At 41.4% G+C, this 27,823-nt stretch overlaps 1 protein-coding gene across 3 annotated transcripts; it reads right to left on the reverse strand.

Annotated features, from left to right (window-relative positions):
- Window positions 1-2,569: 2,569 nt before the first annotated feature.
- UTP18 (UTP18 small subunit processome component) lies at window positions 2,570-27,614 on the reverse strand. 3 transcript variants are annotated; one of them, XM_033962251.1, is made up of 14 exons: window positions 27,006-27,613; window positions 25,685-25,812; window positions 24,364-24,459; window positions 22,773-22,831; window positions 22,478-22,569; window positions 21,378-21,503; window positions 21,093-21,267; window positions 18,590-18,690; window positions 16,123-16,213; window positions 13,239-13,362; window positions 10,965-11,139; window positions 9,561-9,703; window positions 7,206-7,250; window positions 2,570-4,342 (listed from the first exon to the last, which is right to left on the reverse strand). In XM_033962251.1, the coding sequence occupies exons 1-13, from the start codon at window positions 27,216-27,218 to the stop codon at window positions 7,226-7,228; spliced, it is 1,548 nt and encodes a 515-aa protein (XP_033818142.1). In that variant the 5' UTR covers window positions 27,219-27,613; the 3' UTR covers window positions 2,570-4,342; window positions 7,206-7,225. The 3 variants fall into 3 exon arrangements, with proteins under 3 accessions (XP_033818142.1, XP_033818143.1, XP_033818141.1); XM_033962252.1 differs by lacking the exon at window positions 2,570-4,342 and adding an exon at window positions 4,361-4,466 and having other exon boundaries at window positions 27,006-27,614; XM_033962250.1 differs by lacking the exon at window positions 2,570-4,342 and adding an exon at window positions 6,258-6,498.
- Between the last annotated feature and the right edge of the window lie 209 nt (window positions 27,615-27,823).

Consider the following 27,823-nt stretch of genomic DNA (forward strand, 5'->3'; position numbering starts at 1 on the left):
TTGTATACACAAAAATATGGTAAATTTTGGAGCACTGTCTGGCCAAATCGCATTGGGAGTCCTGGTGTAAGCGATAATGGGATCTGAATATATGGACAAAAGGCCATCTCACAGCTCTGTAAATCAGTGGTTCCCAACCCTGTCCTGGAGGACCACCAGGCCAATCGGGTTTTTGGGATAGCCCTAATGAATATGCATGAGAGATTTGCATATAATGGAGGTGAGAGGCATGCAAATCTGCTCCATGCATATTCGTTAGGGTTATCTCAAAAACCCGACTGACCTGATGGTCCTCCAGGACAGGGTTGGCAACCACTGCTGTAAATCTTTTCTATGACAGTTGATATCAAATGGGCTACCAACACAGTCATATCTCTGGTATGACTCTCTAGAGCAGTGTATCGAAAACTATGTGTCGCAGAAAATTCCAGGTGTGCCATGAGATGCTGGCGAGGAGGAGAGGCACCGGTGCCAGCTACTGCTTACAGGATATACCTCTCGTGGCGAGAAGAACATCCTGTAGTCAACCAGCATGTGCCTCTCCTCACTTCTCCTTCTGCAGCACAACCCCCCTCCCCCCCCCCCGTAATAGTAGGTAGAGAATGACACGGTGACAAAATTAATCACCGTTCTTGTCTCCGCGGATAACCTCAGTCCTTCTACACCAGCATTCTTCAAAGCAAAGCTTGTGGGTCAGTGGTTGTGGCCATTCATACTCTGATTCTAATGTGAGCCAAGGATAATGAAGCCATTGTGATATCACTGATGTGATTGGCTCTTAGGCACTGGTGGAATGAGGCATTATGACATCACAATATCTGCTCTGGATACCAGAGACTGTCATTGTATTCAATCAGATCTCAGAATTCATTGAAAAAACAAATATTCTTCACCCCAATCAAACTGGTTTCAGGCAACATCACTCTACCGAACACTCACTAATAGGCATGTCCACTATAATTCATTACTTCTTAGACCATCATCAATCTGTTCTGTTAATCTCTTTAGATCTTTCATCCGCCTTCGACACAATTGATCACGAACTACTACTTCATAGACTTCAATCAATAGGAATTACAGACCAAGTACTCTCCTGGTTTCAATCCTATTTTTCTGATCGTTCCTCATCAGTTTCTTTTAACAACTCTACTTCTAATACTTTTACTTCAATTAATGGCGTCCCCCAAGGCTCCATACTGTCTCCACTATTATTTAATATATTTCTCGCTCCACTATTAACTTTATGCCAATCAATCGGCTTTAATGTCTTCGCTTATGCTGACGACATACAACTTTTACATCCTATCGATATTGATAACCCTTTAGATACATCTGAGATCAATGCAAAATTAGAAAAAATACATCTTTGGCTAAACAATAATAGACTCGCATTAAACATTAATAAGACTAATGTACTATTGTTTCCCTGGAAAGATAACCCAAAGCTTAAATTTCCTATTGCCATTAAGGATCATCCTATACAAGAGGTAGATAATATTAAAATATTAGGCGTCATCTTTGACCGTAAACTTTCCTTTCATAACCATATCAGCAATGTTATTAAGTCATCTTTCTTTAGGCTTCGTCAAATCCGTTCTGTTTCACAATTCCTTAACAATAATTCACTTAATATTCTCATCCACTCTCTCGTTATATCCAAAATAGATTACTGTAATGCACTCTTTAAAGGCATAGCTCAAAATGAAATCAAACGATTACAGATCATACAGAATACTTCGGTCAAGCTTATCTTTAAAGCCAAAAAATTCGACCATGTCACTCCACTTCTTAAGGAAGCCCATTGGCTTCCCGTTACTCACAGAATCATATATAAACTCAGCTTGCTTACTTTCAAATCTCTTTCTTTTAAAACTCCGGCTTTCATATATAAATCATTAATCCCTTACACCACGAATAGAACATTAAGATCTACCGACCAACTTCTACTGACAATTCCGTCCCTTAAAATCATAAACACAAGACGCCAATATATTTTTTCCGTTACTGCGCCCCAAACCTGGAATTCTTTACCTTACCACCTGAGACAAGAAGTCAATCTAGAGAAATTCAAAAGTAACCTGAAAACCTTTCTATTTAATGATGCCTTTATAAATTAACAATAATTTCATCATAAATCAATTTCAAGATCAAGCTTTACCCCTTCCTCATGTACCTTCCCTAAATGTTATCCCCATCTTTATTTTTATATTGTAACTTCTTGCCCATTTCTTTCCCATATGTTTCTAGTATTGTCATTTTGTCTTAAGTTCAGTCAACAATCTTCAATGTATTACTATGTTATATTGTAATTTTTATAATGTACATCGCTTTGAATTAAGATAAAGCGATTAATCAAAACTGAATTAAACTTGGAAACTTGGATTCTGTAGTGTCTATCTCAACCTCAGTCCTTCTACACGAGCATTCTTCAAAGCAAAGCTTGCGGGTCAGTGGTTGTGGCCATTCATTCTCTGATTCTTCCCTCTCTCCTTAAAGAATGACATGAAGATGGTTTCCCACGGTTATCCGCGGGGACGGGAACGGTGATTAATTTTGTCACCTTGTCATTCTCTAATAGTAGGCTCAGGGCCGCGGCTGGAGGACATCTGCGCATGCATGGACGTCAACATGATGATGTCACACATGCATGTGATGTCATCGTATTGATATCCATGCAATTGTCAGGTGCCCTCCAGCCGCAGCCCTGAGATTAATGTGCCGCAGCTTAAAAATTTTGTGACACACTGCTCCGGATACCCAGCATGGGCCTAACAGAAGGAAAAGCAATCTGTTTGTCAACAGCAGCTCCTATTCCATCCGAGTCAAAACAAAACGTTGGATGAGCTTTCTGTAGGTTTCAGTCCACTCCAGATAGAAGACCGAGGCTCTCTTGTAATCCAAAGTGTGCGATGCACTTTCACCTTTATGCTTATATGGTTTAGGGCAGGGGTAGTCAATTCCGGTCCTCGACTCAGGTCAGGTTTTCAGGATATCCACAATGAATATGTACGAGATGGATTTGCATGCACTGCCTCCTTGAGATGCAAATCAATCTCATGCATATTTATTGTGGATAGCCTGAAAACTTGACCTGGCTTCAGCTCTCGAGGACCGGAATTGCCTTCCCCTGGCTTAGGGGGAAAAAAAAGGTTGGAAGGACTATTGCCAGGTTAAAAGTTGGAACTCTTGATATAACCTTGGAAAGGAACTTTGGATGGGTGCACACAATCTAATATAAAAAAAAAAACATAGCATAAGGCAGGTCAGTAGAGCCTGGAGCTCAGTAACTGCCACGAAAAAGGAAGACGAAGCTATAGACATTTCTCTTTCTTGATGCCTTCGAGACCTAACTGTCCTTTTAAGGGCAATTGAGTTCAACATTATTTATAGCAGTCCCTCCTATTGTTTTTTTCCCTAATTGTTTTCTTTTACTTTGACTATTGTAGTTCTTGCCTTTTTACCGTTTGTTCCTATTTGTCTTTGGTTTCAACAAAAGACTTCGTAAGTTATTGTTACGGTTTGGGGATGCTTTGACAGCTTAAATTTGTATTTTAGCTATAGTATGTTTTTATGATTTTCTACACCGCCTAGAAGGTTGATTGGGCAGCATAAGAAATTTTAAATAAACTTGAAACTTGAAAAGAAACTTTCAGCAGCTGGATAAGAACATTGATATCTCATGATGGAGGTTTCATAAGCAGCAAGCCCCATATAAAGAAACCAAAGGTCAAGGTATACTCTTAGACGGCTGGTCTTGAGAGCTGGTCTTGAGGCATTCAAGCAATTTTTATGTAGAGCATATAAAGGGATCTATGGTCTTGTCCTCACACCAGAAGGTAAACCTCCTCCATTTATTTTATTTATTTAGGTATTTGTAAACCGCCTAGGTAACCTTGATAGGTGGTATATAATCAGATACTCAAGCATTTTCCCTATTTGTCCCAGTGGGCTCACAATCTATCTAACGTTCCTGGGGCAATGGAGGATTGAGTGACTTGCCCAGGGTCACATATACCCATTTAGTTGAATCCTTCTTGTTGGCTAGCAAGACCTGTGAGACATTATCAAGCAGGTTCAAGGAAGATGGTGTCAACCTCTCAACATCCAGGCAAGAATAGGCGTGCATGGTGAGCCCACCCAAAAGGATACTGGGGAACTGCTTCCTGTGCCAAGCTCTGCCAGTGACGTCACCCATACAGGAGAATTTCGTGTCCTACATGTCCTTAAGAGAACCTGCTTTCCAAACAGATCAGTTAATTTTAACAGTATCCGTGGTTCTGAAGAAAAATAAAAATACCTGCATTCTATATGGTCACTGATCTTCAGTGTGTTTAATGAATTCCTAAAAACCAAAAATATAAAAATTTTCAATGTTTCACTTCAGTAGAACATATTCCTTAACAAGAAAATATACTTGAGGATGAATCAAGATGTTCCAAGTGTAATCTTTTATCTAAAAAAAAAATCTAGAGGGAAAAAGAAATACAAAACCAAAATAAATCAACACCATTGTTAACTGGCATCTGCAGGGGTGAAGAATCAACCCCCCTATATAGAACATGGTAGTAAAAATGTTCTGTCCTGTGCTGCAATGTTCACCACAATTAGGATAATTCTATCACAAGTAATTACGATTTGGGGTGTACATTTTGATGGTAATCTATCACTGGAACCTCATGTCAATTTACAGATAAAAATTATTCTGGATGTTGAGAAGAATTAGAAAGTACTTTGAACATTATTTTTGAATATTAGTCCAGTCTTTGTTTTTGTCAGTGATTGATTATTGTAACATCATTTATTTGGATTGTCCACAATCTATTTTTCGTAAATTGCAAAGTCTACAAAATACTGAAGTTCAGCTGATTTTTGGATTGAGAAAAGAGAGACATATTTGGGAGCCATTAACAAAATATTGTAATGATTGAATATTATTTTTCCCCTTAAATATGCATGTCCAAGGTGGGGGGGGGGGAGGGGGAGTTTTTTTTGATTTGATTATTAAAGTAAGGTATATAGGAATGGGGTTTATAGTAGGTTTTCTTGAATTTAAAGAATGTTATTGATTAGAGGGGTGGGGGGATAAATTCTGATATGGATTTTAACAGAATATTAAGTGTTGCATCCGAGTTTAAAATGTTATATATGCTGTTACACTTATTGTAAGTTTTTAAAAATGAATAAAGAATTGGGAAAAAAAGAATTACACCATATTTGATGAAGCTTCTTTGGCTTCTTGTAGAAGCCAGAATACGGTTTAAATATATCAAGGAGAAGCACCATCTTATATGTCTCTCTTGACAATCTAGTCTGAAGTAGGATTGCATGGTTTAAATCAGAATTCTGCATTTCAATTTCCAGAGATTAAAGGAATAAAGTATGTCAGATTGTTTACCTCTACAAGCTGCAAAACTGTGGAAAAATGTATCTGAACATATGACTTCAGAGAATAACTATAAAAGTTTTAAGAAGGCTTTGAATTAGGTTTGAACAGGTAAAATGGTTTATTAAAGTGAAGAACGATGGTTCTCAAGAACAGTGACTAAGCAAATAAACTATTGTAACTCTGTATTTTCCTCTACTTAATGTATGTCTTTTTATTTTGTGATTTTATTCTGTATGGAAACATTTTACTTTGCAATTTTATTGTGCCTGGAAACTTGTAAGTCGCCTTGGTTAAAGGTGAATTAAAAATTTTTAAATAAATTAAATGAAATGTTAAAGAAGCAATAAATTCAATATTGATTTTTTTTTTTTTTTAATATCTTTATTCATTTTTAATCTTTCAACAAGTGTACAATTAAAACCATACAAATTCCTGTAAACATCACTTATAAATCTATCAATAAATACAACAGTTGTATATATAAAAACCCAAGACCCAACCCCCCCTCCCTCTTATTGTTATTAAATAACACAATCGTAAGAGATCCCTTTCCCCTCTCTACTATTTACGGTGTATATTTCAAGATATAAAATGGTGTTTAATCATCACAAAAAGAAGTCAACGGCCCCCATATTTTATTAAATGTCTTATAATTTCCTTTTTGTATAGCTATTGATCTTTCCATTTTGAACATATGACATAATGAATTCCACCAAAAGGTGAAATTAAGTTTACTGCAATCCTTCCAATTGTTGGTGATATGTTGAATAGCGACTCCAGTCACGATTAATAAAAGTTTATTGTTAAAAGACGATATTTGACTCTTTTTTCTCATAGCTGTTCCAAATAGTATTGTATCATAAGATAGTGCTACATGATTTTCCAATAAACAATTTACTTGATCCCAGATGGAATTCCAAAAGGCCAAAATATAGGGACAATAAAACAAAAGATGATCCAAAGTTGATTTTAAGATTGTCATTCTGGACATTGTCTCCACTTCTTATTGATGTTAAACCGAAATGAACTTTTTTTGAGGTATTTGCAGTATATAAATAAATGTTGGATTGTGTTGTCTTGCCCAGTATAGGCAGTGGTGGTGAATTTTAAGCCTGTTCAATATAGAAAAGTTGGCGAAAATGACCACAGACATATGCCGTACATCAAGACACGATCATTTAACTCTCAAACTCAGGGCTCCTTTTATCAAGCCGCGCCAGCGGTTTAAACACGTGTAATAGCGCGCGTTAAACCGCCGGCCGCGCTAGCCGCTACCGCCTCCTCTTGAGCAGGCGGTAGTTTTTGGCCAGCGCGTGATTAAAAGTCACGCGCGTTAATTAACCCCTCTAGCGCGGCTTGATAAAAGGAGACCTTAGATGCAAGTACGTATGAAAATACGTGATAATATTCTATAATTTACATGTGTACCTGGGTGCTCTGCCCACAATCACCAGCCAAGTATATATCATCAACTCATGGGCTGTGCTTTTCCACTACTCCGTATTCTATGAGAGGTCATTTAAACACTTTCCTGCTACCTAAACCTACAAGCAGGTGGTTTCTTTTACAATCACCCCCATTATATGCAGTTATTGCATAAGGAACAAAAAAATGTAGATCCATATTTCCATGTTTATTTCCATTTAGTTAGATCTAGCTGGTAATACACTTCAGTTATTTAATGAACATCAACAGAGGGTCACGCCATGCCAAAATATTACCTTAAGAACCTAGAATATAATCAAAGTCTCACAGCAAAGAGCATTTTGTCACAATGTACTGTGATTGTTGAAGACGTGAGTTGTCATACATAGCTTACCTTACACAGCAGTCGCATTGCTAGAAGTCAGAGTAGTGTTTTAGCCTGAGAGAAAAAGGAAGCTTTCCTTTAGTAAAAGCTGAAATTAAAAAATAGTTCCTGTTCATTTACCAATTAGTCAGGAAGAATCAATGCTAAAGAGCCTTTTCAGTAGTTTTTGCTTCGTAAATGGAGGAGATGAGAGAGAGAAAGACCTGGTAGGTGAATGGTAATACTGTGCCCTTTAATGTGGAAGCCCTGAGTTTGATGCCCAGCTCAGCTGGGATTTTACATGCAGTTAAGCCATGAGGGAAGAATAACCCTTATGCAATAGCAACACCTGGTGGCTGGATTTATGGTCCAAAACTGTAGGTTGTAGAACAGAGGTGGGCAACTATGGTCCTTGAGGACCATAACCCAGTCAGGTTTTCAATATTTCCACAATGAAAATTCCTAAGATATATTTGCATACAATGGAAGCAGTACATGCAAATCAATTTCATGCATATTCTTTGCAGAAATCTTAAAAACCTGATTGAGCTGCAACCCTCAAAAACTGTGGTTGCCCACCCCCGTTCCAGAAGGAGCCCTGGGACTTGACCTCTAGCCAAAAACTACCGCTGTCATAAATTAGAAGGGATGAAATTTCCAGTTAATTGTGAATGAAGATGCATGGTGCCAAGCCCGACACTGACTTGAGCAGTAAGCAGAAAAGGAACGCCTGGAAACATCCAGTTTCTCTCCCTCCCCTCCCCCCCCACACACACACAAAAAATTATATATGTAGACCAAGGCCACAGCAGGTTTTGGCTAACCATGGTCCCTCTACTTTAGTATCAGGCCCAGTTAGTAGCAGTAGTATGGACCAGGAACAGAAGAAGACAACATCTGTACATTGCCTTGACCCAACCCATGTTAACCTTGGGCCTTACCAAATAGCGATCCCGGCTCTACCATTGGTGTAAAGGAGCCAAACAGAAAAAAGAAGAAACCTTGCCTCAATAAAACAACCAGTAGTTACGTTTATTTGAAAAGAAAAAAAAAAGTCTCAATATAATTACTTGGCTTGGAAACAAATCTTACAAGTCCTGTCTAGGATAGCAATTTTGGCAATCTGGAATGCCTTCCTCAGGGGGCAAACATTGACCCTAGTGTAGTGTTCAACATGAGTACCGATTATGGTTACCGGGACTACCGATTAAAATCAACTGATTACGGAAACGTAATTCTTATTGACGTCTTCAGAGCTGCTGTGCATAACGTCAACAAGAATTACTTTTCAGTGATTTTAATCAGTAGTTCCAGTGACCATAATCACATTGAACAATACACTAGGTTCAATGTTTGCCCCCTGAGGAAGGCATTCTGGTATCCTAGACGAGCCTTGTAAGGTTTGTTTCCAAGCCAATTAATTATATTGGGACTTTTCTGCAAATAAACATAACTGCTGGTTGTTATAGACATCTCGTGTGCCTTTTTTGTTTGTCTACCATTGGTGTAGACATGCTTTTGCACTTTGAATTTATGGTGATCTTATGTGTTCCTGAACCTCAGAATTAACAAATTCAAGCAGATGACCCACAATAGCTAAGAAGCAGAACTGTTAGAAAGTTAGCGTATTTTCACGCATATAACGCACGCGTTATACACGATTTTACAAACCGTGCATAACCTTGCGCGTTATACGCGTGAGCGCGTTTTACAACTTTTTTTTTTCCAATCCGATCGGCATCCCCCCTGCGAACCGGCATCCTCCCCCCCCGCTCACGTCACCCCCCCCTCCCCCGCGATCCTACATCCCCCCCAGCACCGCAAAACATCTTACCCGATTGGGCACCGGCACCAATGCACAGGACATGCCAGTGCAAGTGCCCGAAGATCCTCCCTCGTTGGTTTGGGCTGGGCGGTGCAGTGCAGGAGAGATCCTCCTTCTTCCTGCGCCGGGCTGGACTAGGCTTTGAGCATTTCCGCATGCTCAAAGCCTTCTGGTCTCGCTCTCTCCGAGATAATCTCGGGGTGACGCGAGCAGGGGGTGTGTGGGTGGGGAGGATGCCGGTTCGCAGGGGGGATGCCGGATCGGATTGAAAAAAAAAAACTTGTAAAACGCGGGTAAGCGAGCGGGGGGGAGGGGGGATGCCGGTTCGGAGTAGGCGGGAGGAGGTTTTTGCATGCCCGGTATATGAGTGTGCGCGCTATATTAAATTTTTTTTACATAAATTTGTGTTCCCCACGCGCTATACCCGTGTGCGCGTTTTACACGGGTGCACGGTATATGGGTGAAAATATGGTACTCATCCCACCCATGTGCCTTAGACCAAAACAGGATCCATGCCCAAACTCCTTCCTTACATTCATTTTCAGGTACACCAATCCTACCTGTACAGCAAAGCTTTGCCTTTGTTGGTTGCTATAGAGAAAAAGCCACTTCTTGGAGAGAAATCCATACACTGTGCAAGGTAAATGGTCTTCCTTCTGAACACTGGGAAGTTTGAGAACACATGAAATGACGGGATGTGTACCTATCGGTGAAAAGGAAAATCCTGTCAGCACCTTACATCCCAAAACCCAAGAAATCCTTCCACAGGACACATCTGGACCTCATCTTTTGTCATTCAGGTTTGATGATGCATAACAACTGCATTTAAACACAAATAAAATATTTCTCTGTGTTTGCATTTTTTTTAATGGTTTATGAAGTGCAGAAATAAATAGGCAAGAAGGAAACAGCAACACACACAAAACAACAGAGAAAAAATTCAGTGGATCATGGATGGATTGTAGGAGGCAGTAGTCAGCCTACTGCCATCTGGCAGCCAATCGGAATGCATGTTTAAAAAACAACCCTGAGGCAGGCTGCCTATTGTAGGGTTCAGGGAGACACCTAAGGACACTTAAGCTCGGACAAGGCTGGGCTTGGATTCGCCTGAAAGTGTCCTTGGGCAAGCTTAAGCGGCCTCAGGTGTCTCCCTAGGGCCACAACAATGCTGGCCTACATTTCAAATAGACACGGCCGCTGTGCTGATCACAGAAAGGGAATCCCCGATCAGCTGAACTGGCAGGCCTCCCCAAAGCATTTTAAAACATTCCCATCTGGATACTTTTATACAAATACATATACATACATATATATACATACATACATACATATATATATACATGCATATATATATATACATACATACACACACACACACACACATATATATATATATATATATATATATATATATACATACACATACATATATATATACACACACACACACATTTACATATATATATATATATACACACACACATATGTACCCAAAGACCATTAAGGGTTAATACTCTCTCCTCAAATAAACAAACTATAGTTTTCTTACATAATGTCACTTAAAACTTCCCTTAGAATACTTTACTATTACTGAAGAATGAACTTATCATAGTGTGCTGAAAAAACAGATCATAGGACCTCTTATGATCTATATATCAGGCAGTTCATTTAATGTAATTGATCTTTAAATCGCCAGTTAGAAAAAGGCAGAGTTTACACAGTGCTCATTCATAGATTTTGTTTTGAATTATAGGAGTTGATTTGAGCATAATGGTCAAAAGGCAGCATACCCTTGGACTCTAACTCACACATGATATAAATGCAATAATTACCTTTAGGGAAATTGAGAATTTGGTAAAAAAAATAAGCATGCCCCTCGTGTTTAGCACTGACCAAAACCAATTATACTCTTATTTCCCTAAGGCTCCACCCTGCAACAACAGTCGGGGGCAGGGATCGCATACCAATTTGACGGCATCATCAGCTGCGTTAGAAGCCACGGCAAGAATTTCTGTGGTCGAATTGAAAGCCAGTGAGGAAGCAGCTGTAACCAAGTTCATTATAGCTTTCACCGGTTTAGGACAGGATTCACGAAGACAGATATCGTGTGAGTACACGTTCACAACACCAGAGCTTGATCTGGGAGGTGAGAGACACAAAGAAAATGCAAATGGATTATATTTCATTTGTCAAGCTTCTTGTTATTTAATGCAAATGTAGATCACTGACAGAACCATCACATATATCCACATTTGACATTCAAATTTCAAGTTTAATTTTGATATACCGCTCATTATAAAACTGAGCAGTGTACAATATAAGTGGAGAGAAAGAAAAAATTACATAAAATAGAGGTGTTCTCACATAATAATAATAGACATAAGATACGATAGGATAAATCTACGATACGATACGATAGGTAAAATCTAATCTAATCTTCTATTTATGTGTCGCTCATACCTATACAGGCTCAAGGCGACTGTAAAGAGAGGTAAGAGGGGAAAGAAAGAGAGGAGGTGGATAGGTAAGAGGTGAGAGGAAGGGGAGAATAAAAGAGGGGAGAGAGGAGGAAGGGAAAGGGAGAGAAGAGAGGGTAAAGGAGATTAAGTATCGAACAGATGGTTTTTCAGTTTTCTTCAGAAGATGATGTGGCAAGATTCAGTTCTGGTCTTTTCTATAAGGCCATTCCAAGTTTTGACTCCTAGGAAGGTAAGCATGGAGTGGAAGGGGCGGGGAGGAAAGTGAGGGAGAATTACAAGAGGGAAGAGGGTAAGGGAATTTTGTAAAAAGATCCTTGATCAAGTTGAGATTAAATATTTAATTATGATATGATATGCCTTAATATATCACATCCAGTCCTCCTCCCAAACTACAGTCAAACCTCGGTTTGCAAGTAACACGGTTTGCGAGTGTTTTGCGAGACGAGCAAAACACTCGAGCAAACTAACTCACAAACCAAGCGTTGACTCGATAAGCAATGATGTCACACCACACCACCCCCGGGAACCAGCTTCTTCCCCCCCCCAACCCTAAATCCTTACCTGCAGTGGACACCGGCACATGCCAACCCACAGGACATATATGTGCCGATGCTGAAAGAGCCTGCCGTTAATTATATGCTGGGCTGCTGTGGGACCTTGAGTATCTGTGCATGCTCAAGGTCCCGCAGCAGCCCAGCACAGAATTCACGGCAGGCTCTTTCAGCACCGGCACACGTATGTCCTGTGGGTTGGCACGTGCCGGTGTCCGCTGCAGGTAAGGGTTTGGGGGTGGGCTGCGGGGGGAGAGAAGCCAGTTCCCAGAGTAAGGTGAAGGGTGACGCAAGCAGCGCCAATGGCCTCGAGTGGGGGAGAAGGTGCTGTTTTTGAGATGTGGCGCAGGGAGAGAGAAGCCAGTTCCCAGAGTGGTGTGGAAGCCAGCAGTACCAGTGGCCTCGGGGGGAGGGGGGTGTCTGCTTTTGGACGTGGAATGAATCATCTGAGTTTACTTCCAATGGGGAAACTCGCTTTGATATATGAGCACTTTGGTTTACGAGCATGCTTCTGGAATGAATTATGCTCGCAAACCAAGGTACCCCGATGCCATGTTGGTGGGGTGCAACAGTAGCCTTGCAAAACCTATTAAGTCTTCTGTTTCTCATGAGAATTCAACCAAGGTCAGACACTGTCAAATCCATAATTCCATGTTAAGTATTGGAAGGGTTAAAAGGCTTTGCAGTAAGGCTAAAACTAAATACGTATAGGACATTTAAATCTGCTTTTGTTCAAACCGAATGAAAAATCTTTCTCCCATCTGGAAAAATACAGAGGGTATCAACACAATTACAGATGTCATGGTGTAAGGCTAAATTAAATGGCAAGTCTAAAAATGAGTTATAAAAATGCAGTGCTACTTAATGGTTTTCTGCGATATATATGATGGGCAGTCCAAAATGCAGCTCTCAGCCTAGCTGGATGCCTGAATAACAAAATGAACTTCTTTGAATAGGAGGGGAATCTTAATGTTTTTAACACGCCGGAGAAGGGGGGGGGGGGGGAGAAAAAGACAAGGACTTCGTAGCCGTCCATCCCTAAAATCAGAAGACTGGCTATGTCCCTATTTCAACTTAGAAATAGCTATAGATTATAGACAAATAGATATAAATTCACATACGCTCCGATGCGTTGAATTCTTAAATGACTGACATTTATTTGAATTAACCTTCTTAAATAGCAGTGATGTGGCTTACTTTCACTTACCCACATGCCAAGTACTGCCCGTTCTTAGAGAGTGCAATGCAAGTTCCATGCAAACAGCCTTCATCTGTGAATCTGTTCAAACACTGTCTGCTTTTCACATCCCAAATGTAGACGTCACCTTCATCTGAATGATTACAAATATGTTTGCATCATCTTACAGCTCTGGTTTTTCCCACAAATGGGCGATATGACATGAACAGCCGCCCTAACCAGTTGTACTCTCATTACCGCATCTCCTTGCAAACTGCCCCATTCAGATGTACCATGTTCCAAGCCTATGTATCTTAGATATCTTGTTCTAAAGCTTATGTATCCTAGATTTCTGGTTCCAAAGCTTGTATCTTATATCCTGTTCCAAACATATGTATCTTGTTGTAAACATATGTCTCCTACTGTAAACACTGCATTCTCTCTCGGCACGACTCTCATTGTAAACCGCTTTGAACTTAGGGTTTAGCGGTATATAAGAAATAAAATTATTATTATTATTAAGAGAGTATACCATAAAGCAAAAAAGAAAATTTCCAAGCACTTGATATTAGATATTCGAGATTAAATAACATAGGAGAAATTATTAGACTGTGTATCTGCCATATTATCCATCATAGATGCCATCCAGCTTCAGGTTAACAAACACACAATTCCCTAATATTTCTTCTATCATCTTTTTCCAATATTCATCAAGAATAAAATTTGTACTTCACAGATACCTTACTAAAATTATGACAGTCACAGTAGCTATAGATCCAAGATGGATGGACAACCTACCATATATACACAAATATAAACCGAGGAAACCTTTTTTCTCCGAAAAAGGGGTTTAATATTCAAGTGCAGTGTCTTGCCAGGCTCTGCATCCTGTTCCCCCTCGCTGTTCTGCATCCAACTCCCTCACTCAGTCCCTCCCCTGCCCCTCTCTGCACCCAGCCCCCCTCCCTCCCTGCTAGGTTCTGTACCCTTTCCCCCCTCCCTCCTGATGCCTTGCAGGCCTCCACTGGGCCTGCCATGAGACCTGATGGTCCAGCGGTGGCTGAGACAAGAGGAATCCCTCCCGCCTCATGTCCCAGCCAATTCTAATTATTTTTATCTCCCTCCCGCCTCCCCCATGTACCTTAAGTATCCCTGGTGCTCCAATGGTGAATCACGGCAGGAGCGACCTTCCTTCACAGAGCCGCTAGCTAATTGGCTGCTGCAAGTTCTTGCGGGACCACGAGAACTCGCAGCAGCCAATCAGCTAGCGGCTCTGCACAGGCAGGAGCAAAGGAAGGTCACCCGTACAAAGCCGCTAGTTGACCTAAATATAAACCAAGACCCCCATTTTTGGGCCTTTTTTTGGCCCCATAACCTTGGTTTATATTCGAGTATATATGGTACACAGTGTGTGAAATTTAATATTACTCTGGTTTAAAAATATCTACAGACGACTCTCAAATTATCTTAGGGAACTGTTACATCTTTATGTCCCTTCCTGTATGTCGAGATTATGGGGGCAAACATAGCTTGCTGAGCCACTTAACATAAACCTATCTTCCCTTTATGGAAACTGAAAGAATTTGGTAGAAAGGGATTTTCCTTGAGTTTAATGGTGATAATGGGGTTTTAATGGTGATGGGGTTTTTTTTTATTCTTTATTCATTTTTACATATTACAACAACTGTATAAGAAAAATCATTCAAACTTATAAATATACACTTGATTAACTTTCATATATCATTAAAAATATAACTTTTCAGCCAATACCTATATTCTATAATATAATGATAATGATGTTACACTTATTGTAAGCTTTTTTAAAAAATGAATAAAGAAATGGAAAAAAAAAGGCTGAATATTCTGAACTCATCTGTACAAAAAGATGAGAGAACCATATTATGGAAGATAAACTCTCTTAACTTGCCATTCAAGCACTTATACCGCGTGTCTGCCTTCAAACCAAGGTACGATGACCTCGTGTATTTGGACATGCAGAATCTTACAGATAAGCCCAAATATCCTGGCAGATTGTCCAAACTGAACCTTACTTTGATCCCTAAAATTTTAGGCAAGTGCTGAAAAATTTTGATGCTTTATAGCTCAAAGGAACAAAAAAGGTGAAGTCCAAAATCAGCAAAATACTTCAATAAGGAAATTTTTTGTGTGGGGGGGGAACCTACTTCTATCATTTATACTCTCTTTTGTGCTAATAAACTCATGCAGTGCTGTAGAGATAACATAAAAAGAAGGTAAACTCCAATAAGTAGGGACCATATAATCTAGACATACATACATTTATTTATTTTGATTTCTATCCTGTCCTCCCGGGAGCTCAGAATGGGTTACCAAAAAAATTCAGATATATGCACGTGACAAAAAAAGTTTCAAGAAACGTATGGATAAACTCAGTGGCATAGTAAGGTGGTGGTGGGGGGTGGTCTTCCTAAGGACGCGGTACCCCCGTACCTTTTTTACTTCCCCAGCATGAGGATGCAGCCCGCGTTGGCACCTGCGCTCTGACGTCACTTCTGGGACCCACACCTAGGAAGTGACGTTAAAGGGTGAGCCGATACCAACGTGGGCATGCTGCTCACACTAGAGAAGTTAAAAAGATATGGGGAAAGGGAAGGGGGGGCACTTGCGGCAGGGGTGCCGCTCACCCTTACTACGCCACTGGATACGCTGTCAAAATCATCAGAGTTTTGACAGAGGACAGCCAGAGTTTTAAGATTTAAAAGCAACAAACTGGTAGGTTTGTTTGCAAAATAAGGAATGGGGTTAGAGGTAGAACATGAGAACCAGCTCTGAAATGCAGCTCTCGCCATACAGCTAAGCATGGGGGAAAGCCTGGCATCAGAAATTGGCAATAGATGGGAGAATGGGAGGAAACCGGGGCAGTTTAGGATCTTACCTGAGTTTGTATAGATTTTGCTGCTATCTGGAGAGAAAACTGCCCCAATTGCCTTTCCGTTAATTTTCATGCTCGCTATATACTCCTTCGTCTAGAATATTAAACATCTCATTTGTTCAAACATTTCAGGAGAAGAACAAAAAAATAAAAGCTGGAACAACTAATGCTGACTTCATTACTGCCCAGTACTTTCCCTTCAAGGAGGCTGAGCTCACATATGATGTAATCACATGCTAATAACACTCCTCCCTCTGTATTTGCAGTGGTTATGGGCGGAACATAGCCGCGAATACGGAAAAAACACGAATAACTTTCTCATATTATTCACAGTTTTCTGTTAAAAACACTCGAGAATATGATAAAACTGCGAACAACATATGAGAATGTTATTCGCCTCCTCCCCTCACTTGCTCGGGTCTCTCTCCTTAACTCTGACCCCGTCTACAGAGAGAGAGAGAAGCCCACCACCAACTCTGTTGCATCGCTCCAACCCCTCACACCCCACCAAGCTGCCGCCGCTCTTACCTCCGGGTCCCCCTCGCATCCAGTCCGTCTCCTCTCCTCAGAGCCTCGGACCCAAATTCCAGTGGCGCTCAAGTGACAGTCTTGGCCAATGACTGGGGGCAGCGGCAGCCGCCACCTGGCGTGCGAGGGTCCCGGTGGAGATGAGCCCCGGTTGCACTTGGCCAGTTGGAAATGAGGCTTTAGCCCTCCCCTTTGCAAAGGCAGGTATGCACTCCTTTACTTGATTTGGAATAGGTGTTGGTGGCTTGTATGATGTAATTTGGGGGAGGAGCCAACACGCTAAAAACCGCAAATAGTTGAAACCGCGAATAAGGAGGGAGGAACGTAGAAGCAGCATTTCAAATTAGTCCCCGTTGGACACCCTCTTTCCCATACATACACCACATCAAAGCCGCTACAGAATTTATATGACTCAATCATTAATTTACCCAACAAGTTTGGCATTCTTATAGCAAGGATTGTCTAATGTCACTCTCGGCCAAAAAACCTGATTTATTTCTTTACTGTTTTTTCTTTATTTAAGATTTATTTTAGTATTTTTAATTTTTAAGAATTTTGTCCTCTAAAGTATCATTCAACGTTTTTCAAGGGTTGCCAGAAATGCACTTATCCATTGATTTATCAAAAATTTATTTTTCAAAAATCAATGGATAAGTGCATTTCTGGCAACCTTTGAAAAATATTGAATGACACTTTAGAGGCCAAAATTCTTAAAAATTACAAATACTAAAATAAATCTTAAATAAAGAAAAAAAGAAAAACAGTAAAGAAATAAATCAGGTTTTTTTGGCTGATGACTGGAGCATGGAGCAATAAACTACGCTGACTATCTCAGTCTATGACAGGACTGTGCATAGGCTCCAATTCTGAGGCCTTTTTCCCAGAGTAGAAAAGAGACTGTATAGTAATGCAGGAATGTTCTATGCACCTCTCCGATTGAGTGGAATATAGTATATTGTGTTATATTGAATATTTATGCCACTCGGGTTAGTAAACTTTAGGCTGTGAACTATCAAATAAAAACAAGGCAATATTCCAAAATATTAATCATCAAATTAGGAAATAGAAACCACATTAAAACAAACATTACTATTTTACAATCATAGTCCAGAGCAGGCAAGAACATGCAGAATTTTTTTCCTGAGAAAGCCTAGACAGTAATTACTTCTTAATTGAGCATTTTTAGTTATACCGGCACTCAATAATCATATCACTGCCAGCATTAGGAACTGATTAAACAGAACTAAAACAAAAAAGTAACAATGTCAGATGGCAGGGGATCAGATGCTGGGGAGGTTAATTTACCATTCTGCTTCAGATCATCAGGAAAAGGGCCAGGAGAGGCAGTTATGAAAGGAGGAAGATTTTCATTCCCTTTTGGAGCAGTTTTCAAGCATCAAATAAAATCCACCCAAATCTATTTGTCTCTCTACAGTGGTAATAACGTTCCTTTTTAGAATGCAAGGCTTTTATTCTGTACATCAATGAACTCAATGGGAAAAGGAAGGAGGCACATTGCGACAGAATAAAAATGAACAAATAATTTGGTTTTGCCTATAATTGTTGTGATATTACAAATCTAGAATGCTCAGATCTTCCAATCAGAATTTCTTAGAAATACCAACTTATAAATCTGTCAATTTAAATGAATATTGTTTTTCTATATTTAAAGTTGTAGGCCCACAATGTTGGAATGGACTACAAAATTGTGGTGAATTTAAGAGAGTTTAAAAAAACACTTTATTGCAACAGGTACACAAGAATTAGGTTCAGTACTGTACAATCTATTTTTAAAGGATTAATTTTGATCAGTTGATCTAGGATTTATACATATGTTTGTTGACCTAATTGTGTGTTTTTAAATGTTTCAATTTTTATGTGATTTTTTTTATTACCAAGCACTTTTGGACTGAGCAGTTAAATATTGCAAATAATGTGTTACCTTCATTGACAACAAGTGCAAATATCCAGAAGTTCCAAGGAGAAGCAGAAATAACCCATCTGGAGAGATTTCAAACTTCTTGATGAACCTTTCCTCCAACCCTTAAAGAAACAAGTTTTATAAAGTAAATGTCACACACAGTATACCATCACATCAATCCCCTCTGAACCATCAAACTTTTTGACAAAAAATATTTAAGCAAAAAGGATCTTGGCCCCTCTAGAAATACACTTTCCAATTACTATTCCAGAAGAAATGCACAATCCTATATAATAAAAGGTTAGTGGCGCATGCGCTTTTAAAAAAGCGTGATTACTGCGGCTGTGGTGTGTGATCCGTGGCCGTGTTCCATTTTAGAACCCGGCCAATGATCACTCTGGCCACTCCCCTCCTCCCGCCTTCACCAACCCGAAGGAAGCTCAGCAGACCTCCCGCCCTCACCTCACCAAGCTGGACCATACCTCCCGCCCTCGCTCACCGCTGCTGTCGCTGCCGCTGATCCTCCTCTTCGGGGCAGCCTGCGATCGTGGCCGGCTTTGGCGGGCCTCGCGGGCTGCTTTCCGGCCTCGGTGGCACGTTCCCTCTGACACATGGGATCGCGTCGGGGGGAGCATGCTTCCGGGTTGGGGAGCGGCCTGCGAAGTTCGCTGGGGCCGGCCACCACAATCGCGGCCTGCTTTGAAGAGGAGCAGGCCAGGTAAGCAGGGGGATTAATTCAGGGGGCGAGAGGGAAAGGGGCCATGGAGAGATAGGGAAAGGGGGCTGCTTTGGAGGGAGGTGTAATGGGGACAGACAGTTTTACTCTGGGGGGAAGACAGAAGGGGCCATGGAGAGACAGGGAGAAGGAAAGGGGGCTGCTTTGGGGGAGGGGTATGCTAGGGGGAGATAGAAGGGGCCAGGGAGAGAGAGGGAAAAGGGGATGCTTTGGGGGGTAGGTGTGCTGGGGACAGACAGTTTTGCTCTGGGGGCAGACAGAAGGGGCCATGTAGAGACAGGGAAAGGGGGCTGCTTTGGGGGAGGGGTGTGCTGGGGGGAGACAGAAGAGGCCATGGAGAGATAGGGAGAGGGAAAGGGGGCTGCTTTGGGTGAGAGGTGTGTGCTGGGAGCAGACAGCTTTACTCGGGGGGAGGGGTGGAGACAGAAGGACACAGACAGCAGCCAAGGAGAGAGAGATTAAAGAAACACAGACAGACACTCTATTCTAACACCCGTTAATGTAACGGGCTTAAAGACTAGTTGATTATAAAATGGCTAAAGAGAACTCCTTGTCGGTGCCAATATATGAAGAAACATCAAAGTGAAACTAGTGGTGTTTGCGACTGTATTTTCACGTTACCAATGTTGTTTGTGACCCAAGAGATTCCAGTAACTGAATTTGGTGCCCACCTGTACCGGGTTCTGAGAGAAATTGCTGTCAATGACTTTCAATCAGCTACCACGATGGCTGAGCAGCGAAAAGGGAGACATATGAAAGCTCCAAGGCAGGAGAAGAAGCCGGAATGGAGAACTGGCCTAATGGTTAGCACAGTGGCTGAGAACCAGGAAAGCCCTGCTCAATTCCCATTGTGGTTCCTTGGGATCCTGGATCAGTCACTCAACCCACTTAGGCCATAATCCTTTAAGGGGGAGGGAATAGGACTTGTTTACTACTACTTTTAAGGAGTGTTATTATCCTACTAAGGTGCTATTTTAGTACAGGTCCCATTTAATGTAGTGAGACCCAAGTTACTAGTAACAGGGATTATTAGTAAAATAACACATCTTAATAGTAGACCATGTTAATGAATAACACCCCTAACTCGTGCTATTTTAACACAGGTCCCATTTTATGCAGTGAGACTTGGAGAAGTGGGCTACTATTAAGATGAGTTTTTTTCTCTTAACCCCAGTTATTAATAACTGGAATGATCATCACAAAGCCAAGATTGCATGAGGGGCTGAAAGGGTCACTGTACCTCATAACAGAGAATGACTTGGAGAAAAAGTTTGTCCCTGTGGGATCTATTTATATCCTTGTCCTCTCCCCACAAGCTCTGTCCTCATCTGCACAAGCCTCAAACACATGATTTTAAAGTGTTTGAGGCTTGGGCAGATGAGGACGGAGCTTAGGCATTGGTGGAATGAGGCATTATGACATCACAGTCTGAGCTCTAGAATGTTGCTACTTATGATTCTAAAGTGTTTGAGGCTTATGCAGATGAGGAAGGAGCTTAGGCATTGGTGGAATGAGGCATTATGACATCACAATTTGAGCTCTAGAATGTTGCTACTTATGATTTTAAAGTGTTTGAGGCTTGGGCAGATGAGAACAGGGTTTGCAGGGATGGGGCAGGGACAGAACACACAGAAACGGGACATGGATGGAGATAGATCCTGCGGGGATGGGGACAAATTTGCTCCCATGTCATTCTCTAGCTCATAACTCAACCCTATTTAAGCATATATCAGCACCCCAGTACACTTTATAACTCAACTAAAGGCCAGGCTGTACCTTCTCCCCTACCTGGTATTTTGCTGACAGGAAGAATGTCTCCACCCATCATATCATACACATAAAACATTTTATTGCGTATGCCTGTGGCTATAACATGCTCTCCATCTGCAGTAAAACGAGCCTTATAAACTGGAAACCGTTCTAGGTGGATGCTCTGGATCTTTGGATTCAAATTACCATCAACCTATGAGCAAATCAGTGAAAAAGAAGGAAAACACAGTAGTTTGTTTAGTAACTCGGAAATAGAGATTTTGTATATTATAAAGCAAACTGTAAACGCAAACTGTCATTTACCTGAAAGAGAGAGAGAGACTGGTCCAGTCCAGCAGTCATGACCACTTGTGCAGAAGGATGGAACTGTACAGTCGTCAGCCTTGCTTCTGAAGGCCGTTCATGATTAGCATTCAAACAGTTCTTCATCTGACAACAAAAACATGGATATAAGTATGACTGATAAGCTGACATATTAAATCAAAGATCACAATTAAACAATTCAGTAAAGTCTTTATATACATTCTTCGTACACAGTATATCAGGCACTATCACACTATCCTGTTCATCTACTACACAGTTTAGGTTCTGTTCTACACCCCTGTCTGAAAGACAATCCATTTAACTTCCCAGATGATGTAAAAACAAAGGCAACTGAATCTTTGGAAAGATTGTACTAAAATCAGATAGAAAAGGGAGGCTCTTTGTGATTTATAAACAATTGCACAGAATATTGCCCCTTTTTATACATTAATAAAAAGATTTAAATATAAAATCATAAGTGTTTGAGGCTTGTGATAAAGCCAAAAAAGACGGCTTTATCAAGGACTTCCCCTACTCCTGCCATGAACCACCATCTGCCTTAGCTCTTTTCGGACACAACAGTCAAAGGACACAAATTCTTAAGATAAGTCATTCCAATTAATTGATAAGTTTATAAAAAAGTTTTTGAAACATGCTTGGCATATAATGTAAAAAAATATAAAAAGTTATCAAGGCTTATGATGAGGTGGGTGTTTAAATCTTAGTGCAATAAAAACAATTGAGCACCAAGTGGCACCGCTGAAGCCTCTAAAGAAAACTTTTAAGATTTAAAACAATATGTCCTAAGAGATTTGAAGTATACTATTGAAAATATCTTGGGATAAAAAACTTATATGTGCATACAGTCGGTGGATTATAACATGAGAAAATGACATGGTATGGACACAGCTCAGGGCCCAAGGCACACTTAAATGTGTATCATCACTGGGACAGATTATCAAAAGATGTTTTTATATGTAAACATTCAAATTAAACACCAGTAAAACAAATGTATCACTTGAATGTTTAAAGGTTTTAATTTTTTATTTCAAAAGCTACTGAGATTAAGACTTGTTGCTGGTTAAGTTGGATTAGCTCACCTGCAAAATACCTTTAGGTAGAGAGTCAGAAGCAGAAAGCAAATTCCCAGTCTTGCGTAAGAAATCATCCTCATCGTCCTCCTCCTCGCTTTCTTCAAGAATCAACAAACAGGAATAGAATTAAACTATCATAAATACAAGAGAATCCCTTAATTATAATCTAGTTTTATAGGAACCCTGTTCCCTCCTATTGTAAATCAAAATAAATGCTTGCATTACTTCAAAAGTTTGCCAATGCTCCTCCTTCATTCTCTGAGATAACTCAGAAATATAATTTTACATTTGTTGCACTTACCAGCTTTCTTTTTCTTCCTCTCTGCCCATGATGGTGTTCCCCCCATAGCTCTCTGAAACCTAAAAGGAGGAGGTGGTAAGTCAAATGATGGTAATTCAAAAATGTAAAGGACAAAATATATGATAAAATATATTATTATATTATGATAAAATATATTATAATAGAAACTAAGGGCTCCTTTTACAAAGGTGCGTTAGGGCCTTAACACACGGAATAGCGCACGCTAAATTGCACCGCACGCTAGCCGCTACTGCTTCCTTTTAAGCAGGTGGTAATTTTTCAGCTAGCACACACTAATCTTGTGCGTGCGCTAAAAACGCTAGCGCACCTTAGTAAAAGGAGCCCTAAGTGCCACTTTTACTAAGCTGCATTAAGCATTGATATGCACCTAACACAGCTTACAATGGATTGTCATGGGACACGTTCAAGCATCCTGCAGTAACTGCCAAATGTGCATGTGCTACCTGCACGCTAAAAATTTTTTTTTTCCTGAAGGGGCATTTCAAGGATTGGAGAGTGTGCTAACCAGTTAGTGCAGCTACATTACCATGCACTAACTGGTTAGCTGCGCACACAAATACTGCAAGAGCTTTTACCAACTATTAAAAAAAAATAAAGGGAGGGGGTAATAGTAAGTGCACACTAAAGAGTTGCGCAGGGACAGAAATCCCACCCATCCTCGCCCGTCCCCGCCAGGATCCTCTCTGTCCCCACCCGTCCCCACCAGGATCCTCTCTGTCCCCACCAGGATCCTCTCCGTCCCCACCCATCCCCGCAAGGAATTACCTCCATCCCCACCCGTCCCCATAAAAAAACAGCAATTACTTCTGACAGGATCATCAATTCCACATTTTCTTTTGTGTTTGCGCTGCTGTTTTCCTTGTTGAATCTCTTTAGTGGAACCCTTTTTTGTTTTCTGTTCAGGTAATTAACTTATAAACCCCCTCTTTTACTAAGGCTGATGTGTCCATTATATTATATGGATGAACCCTGATTCCAAAGCCTTCCATCCCCGAGGGAGTCCCGTTGGCTAGAGGGGGGTCCCCGTGGGAGTCCCGTGGGTTAAGGGGGGGATTCCTGCGGGATGCCCGCGATCCCCGTTCCCGTGCAGACCTCTAGTGCACACATGGTAATGTGACAAAATGGTTGTGTTCTATGGCAATGTTAGTGCATAAAAAAATAATGCAATACAAGCAGAATATCAAAAAAAATATAAACACCTAAAAATATTCAAATATAAATAGCGTTATCAGAGACTCACTAAGGCAGGTTCCTAACACGGAGAAAAAGACCTCAGTGTTTCCTGGGGGTCACTATGACAAATACTAATGTTAGTGCATAGCCATCAATACAAGCCTTTTTTACAGATGTTGTTAAACCAGCCTTACCAGGTGAGAAAAGCTCACTTTTTACCGCAACTTAGTAAAAACACCCCTAACTTTTGCTACTTATCATATTTCAACTCCTTTTAACTGTACCAAAAAATAAACTGCAGCCTAATACTGCCAGATGTTCTAAGAGGAGAATTAAACCACCTCTGGTGGTTGGGACTCGGTGGGGACGATAGACAGTGAAGGTACAGATTACTTACTGTTCTTGAAGTCTGCGTTGCAGTTTCTCTCTGGGAAGTTTCTTCTCTGCATCACTTTTCATAAAATCCTTTCGAAATCGGTGGGTCATATCAATTCTAAGAAACAAAAACATCTTTTTTTTTTGTTTAAATTTTTTATTCATTTTCATACATCCACAAGTGTAACATAGAAATTTAAAACGATCTCATAAAACATACACTTGAATTCCTTACATGTACCACTGTAAATACAATATATTATTCTGTATTTATGAACAATAATAACTGAAATATGTATTACCTAATATGTATAATTGTTATTAAAATTTAAACCCCTCCTTTCCCTCCCCTCCCAATACACATAACAATTATACTAAAAATAATGACAAATAATTTATGAGATAAATTAAATAAAATGAAACCCACCCCCCCTCCCTTCTTAATAAGATTTTTATTATGGGAAAATGATTTCATTCATTACAGAAATCTGCTAATGGTCCCCAGATCTTTTGAAACTTGCCAAAATAACCTCTCTGTGTTGCTAATGCATCTTGAATTTGAAGACAGGGCAAAATAAAATATCAGTCATAACCACCACTTTGGATGTCCAGGCCACAGGTCTGTGAATTCAAGAAAACCCCTACCAACAAATCTTGAAACAGAAGACCCTTACCTGCCCTTCCAACTATCGCCCCATCTCCCTCCTCCCCTTCTTATCCAAGCTACTGGAATATGCTGCTCACCGCTGTTGCCTCCTCCCATGGTTTTCAATATCACCTCTATGCTGATGACTCACAGATCTACCTCTCTACAAGAGTCCAGGCCCATCTCTCAGCCTGCCTTTCCACCACTTAAAACTTAACATGGCCAAGATTGAGCTACTTATCCTTCCATCTAAACATCTCTCTCCTCTCCCCACATTCTCTCTCTCAATGGATAACACTCATCCTCCCTGTCTCGTCAGTTCACAACCTTGGGGTCATCTTTGACGCCTCTCTTTCTCTGACAAATCCACCATACCACCAAAACCTGTCATTTCTTTCTCTATAATATCACCAAATCTGACCCTTCCTCTCTGAGCACACTACTAACATCCTTATCAACACCCTTATCATCTGTTGCCTAGACCAGTGGTTCCCAACCCTGTCCTGGAGGACCACCAACCAATCGGGTTTTCAGGATAACCCTAATGAATATGCATGAGTGAGATTTGCATATAATGGAGGTGGCAGGCATAGACATAGTCTGAATTTGACAGACCCTTTTACAGAATGCTGCCAGAATGAATACATTTTCAATATCTCAAATTTCTATGCATGTCCCTTTAATTATCACAGCTTACAGTTCTTCAGCTTCATCCTCTTCATCCACCCATGCAGGCTTCTTAACAGGAGGTGCACTGTCTTCTGTTTCCCTCTCCCCTTCCGAGCCACTGGAGTTAACATGATCTACGTCGTTCAATTCGTCAACCTAAAATCAGTGAATTAACACCAATATTACATATACATGAAAGCATCTCTCAATTATTCTACAGTAGTTTTTGTTCAGGGCTTAGGAGTATAAGCAAACCTTACTGTCTTCCAATTCTAGAAATCAAGGCTGGCTTAACCATTAAGCTGACTAGACATCTGCCTATGGTGGCCCCAAATAGCAGAATAGTAGTTAAAGCAGAATAGGTCCCAATCATCATAACGCAAAAGAAACCCCATAAGTACCTCTCCCCCCAACTTTGGGCTCAGGCCCTTTTCGGAACTGCAGCACCTCTTTTAACGACTGATAGGGATACTGACGCCCTGCCAGCCAAATAAATAGTGTCTGAGCCACTCCCCTACCCCACAGTGTAGAAGTTGTCAGCATTCCTTCAGCTGCCAACACCAAGGCTTCTCACACATGCTCAAACTGAGCAGGCTTGGGGAGTCCTGGAGTTGGAAGTTGAAGGTACACTGCTGATAAATGAAGCAGGGCTAGGAAGAAAGTAGTAGCTAAGGCACTGCATTTATTTGAGTGGCAGGGCCTTGGCATCCCCACGAGCAAAGGTATGTTTAGCATGAAGTGAGGGGGGGAGAGAAATGCATATGTTGCCCCCCTTCCAGTCCACCCCTGGGGGGGTGAGAGGGATGTATATGTTGCCCCCCTTCCAGTCCACCCCTGGGGGGGGGTGAGAGGGATGTATATGTTGCCCCCCTGCCAGTCCACCCCTGGGCACCCACTAAATTGTTGAGCTGGCTAAACCCCTGCTGGTAAGTCATATCTCAGTTTGCATTAGAACTTGATAGACCACCAATCAAACGCATCCAAGAAGTCTACACAATAGTATCTTATCAATGGTGGTACCACAGTCATACTCCAACAATACTATTACCATGAAGTAATAGTACAGAGAAGCCCCAGCTGAAGGCCAGGGCGTCCGTGTGATGACACCTGCTGCCGAGAACACTATTGTGACTACGAGGATCGTCAGCAATGTTCTAAGACGTCAGCTTGACTTTTTTTTTTAAACTGCCCTGTAACCCTGAAGCGTTGAGGCTGTTTCTCCGGCGAGGCTCATAAAATGTTTTGCTATCAGAGGAGACAGCGCTTTCCTATATTCCTCGATGGAAGTGGGTCAAGATCCGACTGATGCAAACCAAATAATAATCATCATATCAATCCACCCCGCTTACATCCAGGCCTCCGACAAGCCTTCCCACCAGGTCGTCCTCGGTACCGAACACCAGATCCTCCAGGTACTTCTCCACCTCGCCCTTCTGGGACAGTAGCTGCAGGTGCTTCGCCCTCTGCTCTTCCTCCTGCCGGCCTGGGTCCTCTCTCCTGCCGCTCTCCCCTTTCTTCTTCGCCTTCGTTCTTTTACGCGGGGTCCCGGCAGCCAGCGGCATCCTCGCTCCCGGGCACCAGGAGCACGCGCAGCCAAAACGAGGGCGCGGCGGTTACCAGACTCGGGCGCTTGCCGGGGTAGTCTCGGTAGCTAACAAAACCGTCTCGCCGTCCGCCTCGCACGCAGCGCCCGCATGTGGAATCAGCGACTTCCGGTCACCTTTGCACTCTGCGCGGAATATCCCATTCCTTGAAGAGAAGAGGGGAGGAATCGGAAAGTGCGGCCTAGAACAGTGAGCACCAAAAAAAACCCCAAAACAAACCCTGATCAGCATTCAATTAGAAAGCGGCGAGTTTTGACATATTTTAAAGTCAGCGTTTGACTCGCTGTACTTTTCGCTTCCCTCGTTGCCTTCCGTTCTCCCCCTCGGTTGAGCTAGCGCTGTGACCTACGACCTCGGGAACGCCTCCGAGCCCTTTCCAGCGGCCGACGGCGGCCTAGAGGGGGCCCGGCGAGGGCGCGTGGCTGGGTGGGCGTGGGGATGACGTCAGAGCCAACGCACCAATCCCGCTGCCGCAGGGTCCTAGGCGGCGCAGGCGTCGTGCGGATATGATAATTTTGTTGATATTTTGAAGGAGTTACATTTTGTGGGGATTTTTGTTGTTG

Source organism: Geotrypetes seraphini, chromosome 10 (genome assembly GCF_902459505.1).
Source record: "Geotrypetes seraphini chromosome 10, aGeoSer1.1, whole genome shotgun sequence".
Lineage (NCBI taxonomy): Eukaryota > Metazoa > Chordata > Amphibia > Gymnophiona > Dermophiidae > Geotrypetes > Geotrypetes seraphini.